Source organism: Macrobrachium rosenbergii, chromosome 45 (assembly GCF_040412425.1).
Source record: "Macrobrachium rosenbergii isolate ZJJX-2024 chromosome 45, ASM4041242v1, whole genome shotgun sequence".
NCBI lineage: Eukaryota > Metazoa > Arthropoda > Malacostraca > Decapoda > Palaemonidae > Macrobrachium > Macrobrachium rosenbergii.
In genome coordinates this window covers 941,897-952,281 of record NC_089785.1, presented here as the reverse complement: position 1 = coordinate 952,281, position 10,385 = coordinate 941,897, and the positions used below count along the sequence as shown (strand labels likewise).

The 10,385-nt window shown below is 34.0% G+C and overlaps 1 protein-coding gene across 1 annotated transcript; it reads right to left on the bottom strand.

Annotated features, from left to right (window-relative positions):
• Positions 1–246: 246 nt before the first annotated feature.
• Positions 247–1,077, bottom strand: LOC136829699 (uncharacterized). Its single transcript, XM_067088496.1, has one exon. It carries the CDS (start codon positions 1,075–1,077, stop codon positions 247–249), a length of 831 nt encoding a protein of 276 aa, XP_066944597.1.
• Between the last annotated feature and the right edge of the window lie 9,308 nt (positions 1,078–10,385).

The window sequence follows — 10,385 nt, the reverse complement described above, 5'->3', positions numbered from 1 at the left end:
ACGGAGCCTTCAGCAGATGAAAAATATTCCTTCAGCATGTTACGCTGTTCCTTTGCATCCCTCGTTGCAGTGTTGCCGGTCATGGTTGGAAGGGCTGCTCCTAAGGACGGGTCACTCCTCCAGCTACCAGGTATGATCTCCTAGTCTGCGTGCATTTCTTCTTATTATCATATTATGCAGAACACATGCGGGCATCACTAATGGCTCTATATGGTCAGGCTTCAGGCATATTGCAGTGTGAAATACTCAGAATCTGTTTGCCAGAATCCCAAAGGCGTTCTCCACCGTCCTGCGTGCCCTACTTAACCTGTAGTTGTAAATCCGTTCCTCCTTGCTTAGTTCTCTTTTGGGGTAGGGCTTCATAAGGTGATTCCTCAGAGGGAAGGCATCATTACCAACTAGGAAATAGGCCACAGGAAATCCATTAGGTTGACCTGGCAGGGCTTCAGGTTGGGGAAGATTTGCTTCCTCTTGCAACAGCATTTCGGCCAGTCGGGTCTCGGCAAATACACCACCATCTGACTCTGACCCAATGGCACCCACGTCGACGTATAGGAACTTGTATGACGCATCAGCAACTGCAAGTAATACCATGGAGTAGAACTTCTTGTAGTTGAAGTAATGTGTACCGCCTTTGGGAGGATTACGGAGCCTAATATGTTTGCCATCTATAGCTCCAATTACGTGGGGGAAGTTCCACCGTTCCTCAAAACCCAGTGTAACCTCCTGCCAAGCTTCAGGTGTTTGTGGCACCTGCAGTTCCTTATCCCCGAAGGCAGCAACAATGGCCCAGCAGGTCTCTGGTACGATGTGACTAATGGTGTTGTGGGCTGCCCGGAATGAGTATTGCAGACTCTTGTATGAATCACCTGTAGCGAGGAAACACAAGGTGATAGCAACATGTAGGCCTGGCTCAATGGGTTTCCTCCAGAATGTCACTTTCTTCTGAATGTAGGGTGTGACTCGTTCAACAGTTTCATTGAAGAGGTCCCTGTCAATCCGGGTAAAATTTCTGTTCAGGTCTGGGGCTTGGGTTGACAACTCCTCCATCAGGTTGTCATAATGACCTTGCTCCATCCTTTTCTGCAGGTACGGCAACACCCACACCCTCCTTGGTTGCCTTTTTTTCTGCTCTGTTGCTTTGCAGCTATCATTGCAATCTCCAGCAATAACATGATGTGCACATATTCAACGACATACGGCAACATTTCTCTTCTATCCCTACTTGCTATAGCTATAAGTTGACTCATTTCAGCTATGTTGTCCATGTTGCTTCAGCAGGTTGGTAGCATGTGTTGATGCTGTGGTGTTATGACAGTGACTAGCCACACATGTGCCACTGTCAGCCCTTTTATAGCTGGGGTTTAACCCCGCTGTACGTGGGGCCAACATGACGTTTACGTAACTCAGTAACGCACAATGTAACACATACAGTATATGTATGTCTGTGTTACGTGCTCTGCCACGCACTACTTCTGCCTGCGCCGCCGTTTGTCGGGCCACTTCCGGTAAGCGTCACATCACCCTTACGCAGTGCGTACATTTGCGGCGCACTATAATATGCTTGCTTTACGCACATCAGCCCGTGACACGTATCCAGTTGGGAGGGGCTTATTCATATCGCGTATGAACATGTTTCACAGATTTTGGCTGTGCGTGCGTATGCGTGCCTTGATACGTGAATGTGTGAACTTAGCATTAATGAAGCCAAGAGATAGATGAGCAAACTTACAAGTAGATTTTGTTTTTCCTGTCTTATTCATGAGTCTGTATCATTTTCACGATGATATTGTTTTAATTCAGACACATACCCGATAGCATAAATATTCACTGCAATATTTATAAACGATTGATATGACAATTGATTCGAATTTATGTAAGACAAATAATTATATTAATTGACACGACTGTCAATTGATATAATAATTTGCGCTACTATATCATGACAGAATTTATAACCCACATAATGATTCATCCGATTTCATTTCAATATCCACAGCTTAAAAAGTCGTAATGGAAATTTGGACAAGGATGTTATGAAATCCTGTTATATGGAAAATTATTCAGTTTCTTGGTGCACCCATTATACAAATTTTTATTTTGCATGAAAATTAGTTAGAGGTTCAACGGGATATTATTATTTAAATAATTTCATTCCAGTTTGGAATACATAATTTTATTCATAAAGATATTTAAAATGGTTATGCTTCTCTATTCATTTCATTTAGGTTTAGCAACAGATATGCATGTAAATAAAGGTTTACTGAGATGCGCATACATTAAACTTCTTCCCCGAAATTATAGGCTTTGATTTGCGACTACCTTCTAGACAATAACAATCAGAATATGACAGGTATTTATGTAAGTATATTTGCCTTATTCCATTTTGCTATTTAATATTTTGTTGAATCACAAGCCTTAAAAGTTTTTGGTTTTCTTTAAGAATTGTATGAAGTGCTGCAAAAGTCTCACTGGAAAATAGGATCCCTAGGTATGGACCAAATGCTTAATGGAGTCAGCTGCGGCGATGCGACTGTACGTGAAAAATGCACAGCATTTTTTCTTCGTGACTTGGGGGATGCAACATGCTCTTAACTCTGGCAGCATTGTTTATAAATTAGTTCATTTCTTTGGAGCTTATCTGATGGAGGGAGCACGTTATTCTTGGGGATTTGATGCGATGTCTTTTTTTTTTTAATAACGTGTCTCCCATATAGCCAAGCTCCAAAGGAATAACGTCATATGTCGACAATTGCCTAAGTGGAATGCTTAGGACTCATCTGTCAAGGAGAATGACCAGCCACCTCCAGAACGGTGCAATCAGGCGGCACTCTTGAAATAGCACGGCCTCGGTCTCACTAAAAAACTATTAGCAGCAGACTTGGAAATCCTGGAATAGGAGAGAAACCACTGCACCTCTCCGTTCTCGAGCCTTTATATATTTAAAAAAAAATCATCAACTGATTTACAACATGAAGAATTATTCATATTACCGCAGGCTAAGCACCTCAGCGCACACTCTTATTGGACAAGAGAGAGAGAGAGAGAGAGAGAGAGAGAGAGAGAGAGAGAGAGAGAGAGAGAGAGAGAGAGAGAGAGAGAGAGAGAGAGAATTTTCCATTCGGGAAGATCAACATCCCTGCTTGGCTTGTCTTTCCACTATTCCATATACCCATTCTCAGACTGGCTAATATCCACAATCCATCTCACAGAGTTTGCGTGAATAATTCCCATTCTGCTTTTTGTTTTCCACCTCCGTTGTAAATAAAACCCGGTCAGTACTGAAACGTCTGGCCTGACAAACTACTATGAAATGAAATTGTTCTGCTCGAAACGATTGCACCTCTACTCTTCCAACTACAAGCCAAAAAGAAATTTCCTCCGGCTTGAAAGAATTAATTGACCATTGAATAGAGTCATTGGAAGCTACTGAGTCGAGAGATCGAGACCCGGAGGTACAGATCCATTTACCACTTAAAAAATTCACCTTAGGTGATAATTCCCCATTGGAGATATTCCTGAAGTAGCATGAATTGGATATCAAACGACATTTGTAGCTTCATGATTTTGATGATATTATATATATATATATATATATATATATATATATATATATATATATATATATATATATATATATATATATATATATACCTCTAACTTCCGGAGCAACAGCTCGAAGAACAATCCAAGGCGGTTCAGGAAAGGCACTGTCCTTATGCATTTTATTAAAATATGCCGACGTTTCACAACTCCTCATAGTTGCATTTTCCAGGCTGCAAACAGCGAACATGGCAATCAGTAAATTAAAATTAAAATCACAAGTCAGAATTACAATTACAATAAAACGTTCACAATAAAATGACTAAAACCTATCCTAAAAGAACAAGTTAAAGGCTGTAACAACCTACCCAGAAGGAAGTTAAAAACAAACTACAGCACTCGCATTGAGTATTACAAAAGAGAGAAAAAAAAAATAAATAAATAAACATACAGACAGAGAAGAAACAACTTAACAAGACCATCAGGCAATAAACAGTTGTGTAGAGGATGTGTGGGAGTTTAATGGTGGTACAGTTAATTTAATAATAATAGATTCAAGTATTGTTAAATAAACATACAGACAGAGAAGAAACAACTTAACAAGACCATCAGGCAATAAACAGTTGTGTAGAGGATGTGTGGGAGTTTAATGGTGGTACAGTTAATTTAATAATAATAGATTCAAGTATTGTTAAATAAACATACAGGCAGAGAAGAAACAACTTAACAAGACCATCAGGCAATAAACAGCTGTGTAGAGGATGTGTGGGAGTTTAATGGTGGTACAGTTAATTTAATAATAACAGATTCAAGTATTGTTAAATCATTTGCTTTTTGTACTTGTCCTATTACTGAAAAATCTTTATTTTCTATGAATGTTTTACATATCTTCGAGTGATTCCTGATATTAGACTGTTCAGGGCTGGATAATCTGCTCCCGGTTCTAAAGCTGACTCTCTATGAGCATCGATGCGAACCCGCAACAGCCTCCAAGTACATCCGACATAGATCCCCTGACTACATCTGGGACACTTGTACTTATATATAACGTTGGATGTAAACAAGGGACTGAGCTGGTCTTTAAACTTGAAGAGAGCGCCAACTGTTCGGGGGTTCCTCGGGATGAGCTTGAGGTTAAGGGCCGGTAATTCCTTTCGAAAGATGTTGAGAATTTTCTTCCTGAAAGAATCATCTTGCATATAAGGGAACGCTGCGTATAAACTCCCCGAACAGTTCATGTTGTTGGTTTGATTGATGATAGCAGATTCCAGCATCTTTCTTTTGTACGGATAGCTACTTTTGAAAACCAGCTCCGCCCCCAGGAGGACATTGGAAATCGGACGACATCGACGCGTTAATCCTCAGACCTCTTCTGAAGAAGGTGGCCCAGAGAACAAGACCTCCAGAATCGTCGCCAAACAGGAGTTAATGAGGCCAAAAACCACTAGGGAATTGGTTACTCTCCACCTTCTTAGGAAACGGTCACCTGCATACCATTGGGGACAATGCCACACCTACATATGTTTTGTATATACCCTTGTAACATCTCATCTGTCCATATTCTACTAGTGAACAGGGGCACAGAAGCAAGTGCCCAAAACTATATGGTTGCAACGTTTAAATAGTGTTTTATGGGCCTTTTTTTATAATCATATATATATATATATATATATATATATATATATATATATATATATATATATATATATACATACACACACACACACACACACACACATATATATATATATATATATATATATATATATATATATATATATATATATATATATATATATATATATATATATATATATATATATATATATATATATATATATATATATTTATGAATATAAGAAGGCCCATAAAATAAGCTTCTGTGCCCCTGTTCACTGGTACAATATTCTACCAGTGAACAGGGGCACAGAAGCTAGTGCCCGAAATATATGGTTTCAACGTTTAAATAGTGTTTTATGGGCCTTCTTATATTCATATTACACTGTAGTATTACAGGAAAAGACATTCATATATATATATATATATATATATATATATATATATATATATATATATATATATATATATATATATATATATATATATATATATATATATATATATATATATATATATATATATATATATATATATATATATATATATATATATATATATATATATATATATATATATATATATATATACTGTATATATATATATATATATATCTATATATATATATATATATATATATATATATATATATATATATATATATATATATATATATATATATATATATATATATATATATATATATATATATATATATATATATATATATATATATATATATATATATATATATATATATATATATATATATATATATATATATATATATATATATATATATATATATATATATATATATATATATATATATATATATATATATATATATATATATATATATATATATATATATATATATATATATATTTATATATTTATATATATATATATATATATATATATATATATATATATATATATATATATATATATATGTTTATATGTTACAGTAAGACTGTGAAACCAGTGATTTCCCAAAAAAGCCTGAAATTTTCAGGGAATTCATGAAATCACCAATTGCTTAGGACATTTGATCCCCGAGGGATCAAATACATACACACACACACACACACACACACACACACACACACATATATATATATATATATATATATATATATATATATATATATATATATATATATATATATATATATATATATAACTGATTCATGAAGACATGGAACAGGATGAATGTATGAATAAAGGCAAAAGCCTATTGTTTTTAAACTGTATATCTATCCATGATTCTGATATATTTACTGTTCTAGTTATTATGTGTTCTCTGTAATAATGATAATTGTTGAGGTATCGAATGTAGTGTAATGTCAGATCTCGCAAGAATTAGTGATTTAGTTGAGTTAACAAAGTAATATAAATAATTTAAATAATATCGTAGTATGTAATCACGCATTTGGTCTTCCAGCCATCCCTGATAGCGACTGCTTTTTTTTGCTTCAAGTGCCATCACAAGAGATAAGCGAGGACTTGGGTTCTTTGTTTTGTTTTAAAGAACGTGCCAATCACGATTCACCACTTGTGTATTGTATCGATCGTGTTGAAATTTCGTTAAAAGCTTTGTCCTATACGATTTTCTGGTAAAGACAGTGTGCCTTTTTGAGAGAATACGAACAAGTTATTGCACCAAAGCACACGACAATTGTGTCATGTTTAAGATTACATTGCTTTGATCATGTTTTGTTCTAATGCATACGTTTGGGCCCAAGACGTTTTGCTCAGGATGTTACTTAATCTTCCTTTTCTTGAATTTTCTCTTGTATCTCGTTCCCAAAATGCCTTAATAATGATGTCATCTGATTGTTTTACTTCTAGCTGGAATCCTAAAATTTGCTCATTCTGATTTCAGAGACCTTTCGTGTGGTTTCTCTCTCTCTCTCTCTCTCTCTCTCTCTCTCTCTCTCTCTCTCTCTCTCTCTCTCTTCAAAAGAGAGAAGTTATTAACATAAACATTTGTGTGGTCATTAATATTAATCTTAGCTTTTGAGATCTGATATTGGTAGTAAAAAGTGTTTACATTAGTAATGGAGCCTAACAAAAAAGTGTTTTTGTGAATCTCGAGCAGCTGTATTTGGGGTGTTTTGTGAAAGCTTTCACAAGATTGTGTAAGGAAAAGTGAATTTTACTTATTGTTACTATAGCATAATAAGCTATATTACGGGATTTTTACCTTAGTGAAATTATTTTTGCTAAATCTCTAGTGTAATTTTCTATGTTCTTGCATTTGCAATCTCTTAGTTTTTCACATTTTATATAGTGGTGATTTAACATTTTTCTTAGCATTTTAAGTATTTCTTAATAGTTTAATATTGCATACTCAATTTAATTTTCATTTACCAAGATTTCCTTTTCAAATCTCGAGTAATTCTTGATACTTCAAATTTTGCTTGATTGATTTAATTTCTGGATAATTTTAATCTTTGTGATTTAATTCAAGGGGCAATTAAATTTTGTGGTGATTTCAAGTAAAAGTAAATTTTTTTCAGATTATGAATTCTGATTATAAATTTTGAATATAAAAATAAATTTTGCTATTTAAAATTTTTACAGCAGTGTTTCATCTACTGATCATCAGTGATAGGATTAGTAATGTGCATAAGGTACAGTGATAAACATGTTTTGTTCCTTTAGTTTTCCTGAAGTGAATTAAGGCCAGGGAGACAGTTAAGGTTTTTGATGGAGTGATGCCCTTTTGTTCTAGTATATTTCTTGTTTAATTGTTGATACCTCACACTTGCTTTGATAAACTCAGTCTGATTTCTCACATAATCGGTAAGTTTTTTAAGGGATCGCTGTTCCTTTTAGAGTACTCAGTCATAATTTTATTATGAGAGTTCAGGTGTCTGGCTGAAGTGAGGTAGATTTTTTAATCCTATGATTAATTTTGTAATAACCAGTACTTGAAAACTTCAGACAACATATATATATATATATATATATATATATATATATATATATATATATATATATATATATATATATATATATATATATATATATATATCTCGTAAAGATAGAATCTTAAAATAAATCCAAAGGTTCTATTTTATCTAATTCCATAACTCGAAATCACAGTTGGTGGCGGAAAACGCTACTTTGAGTGCATAAATCTCCCACGGTAATCCACACTACTGTAGTTATAAAAATGCTTCCTAAAATCATACATTTAGTACGAGAAGCGGTCGCTTTATTAGGGGAGAACTATTTATGCAGTAGTGTTAATGAAAATGAGATATTATGCACATAACTGTACCACATGTGATATCCATGTAATCATATCTTCTCTCTCTCTCTCTCTCTCTCTCATTCTTTATACATCCATACACACACACACACACACCACATGCACACACACACACACACACACACACACACACACACACACACACACACACACACACACACACATATATATATATATATATATATATATATATATATATATATATATATATATATATATATATATATATATATATATATATATATATATATATATATATATATATATATATATATATATATATATATATATATATATATATGTGTATTACATATATATCTATATATATAGATAGACACACACACACACACACATATATATATATATATATATATATATATATATATATATATATATATATATATATATATATATATATATATATATATATATATGTATATATATATTAGGTTTTTCAGTGGTTTTAATGGAGCAATCTTATTTCGATTGTTCCCTTGTTTTACCCGTCCTCCTGTGTTTGTTTTTGGTGTGGTGAGTTGACGTCTGTCGCCTTGTTTTAGACAAAGTCAGCCGGGTTTAGCATAGCAGAGAGTGAGTCAGGTTCTCGGCAGCTTTAGCAACATGGAGTCTTTGTTGGAACAGCAGGTATTCATTACCTGTTGGCCTCATCAGCTGAAGGATGGTGGGATAGCTAAATCTTAGTCTTCCGTGGATCTTCCTGTATAACAGCAGACGTGCTGTTTCGACGTTCCTCCTGTAATTCATCTGTGTTGATGACTGTGTTCCAGCTGAGCAGTTGGTGGCTGTTTTGGGGTCTTCACAGGAGTTCGTCTGATTACATTCATCCTTCTTGACAGCTGGGTGTATCGTGTTATCTCTACGGAGATTGATATTGTGTTTATCGGTATTACCCCGAGTGATTTTATATTGTTGCATTATCATTTATTTATTTTTGATTGTTTATGCTGCCTGTTTGTTTATTGGTATTGCCTGTTTTAGTAACTGATGTTATTTTGGGATAATTTTTCACTTCTTCTTATTAATGGCGTCGAGCAGTGTATGACTCGGGTAACTGAATTTTGAGACGCTTTTTGCATTATTATGATTGTGATTGTAAAGTCATTTGTGTGGTGTTTAAGACTTGTTTATTGATTTTGACTGCTGCTGTGTTAACATTTATTTAAATTGTTATGTATGCTAAACCTGGACTCACTTGTAAAATATATATTGTAAATTACTATACATGATAAATTAGGATTAAGGTAACTTTTGTGGTTTGTTTTGCTCCCCCTCCGTGGTTTGTCTCTGCTCCAGTGCAATTTCTTTCTATTTTGAACCTGCTGGTCTCTAAAAGACGAGACCATTACACTACATGATATAGATATATAGATAGATAGATACACACACACACACACACACACACACACACACACACATTACATATATATATATATATATATATATATATATATATATATATATATATATATATATATATATATATATATATATATATATATATATATATAAATGTGTATTATAATATTGTGTGTATGTATGTATGTAATGTGTGTATTATGTATGTATGTTATGTATGTATGAGGGTAAGTTCCATACTAATTTCTTCTCTGGCTGCAATCCACTACACCCGACTAATCAATGGGCACCTAATTTTCTGCTTAGAAAAAAGGGGCACCAGAAGAACTCAACCCTCTGTGGATGAATTATCCACGAAACTGACCCAGGTTTTTCATGCCAGAAGAACTCAACCCTCGGTTATAGGCAGCAATATTCGTAATCGCCCTGGGCCATGGGAAGCAAGGGTCTTTTTTTGTCCATTTCTGTTACATTCGGGGGTTTCTTTCCAAACTTCCCTGCATTGAACGTAATAATCTCCGCAAATTCTTCTCCTTCTGAAACCTAGCCGTCATGTGTGGCTTCT

Coding starts and splice junctions, on each gene's coding strand:
- LOC136829699 (XM_067088496.1), bottom strand. CDS start 1,077: ATGGAGCAAGGTCATTATGACAACCTGATGGAGGAGTTGTCAACCCAA.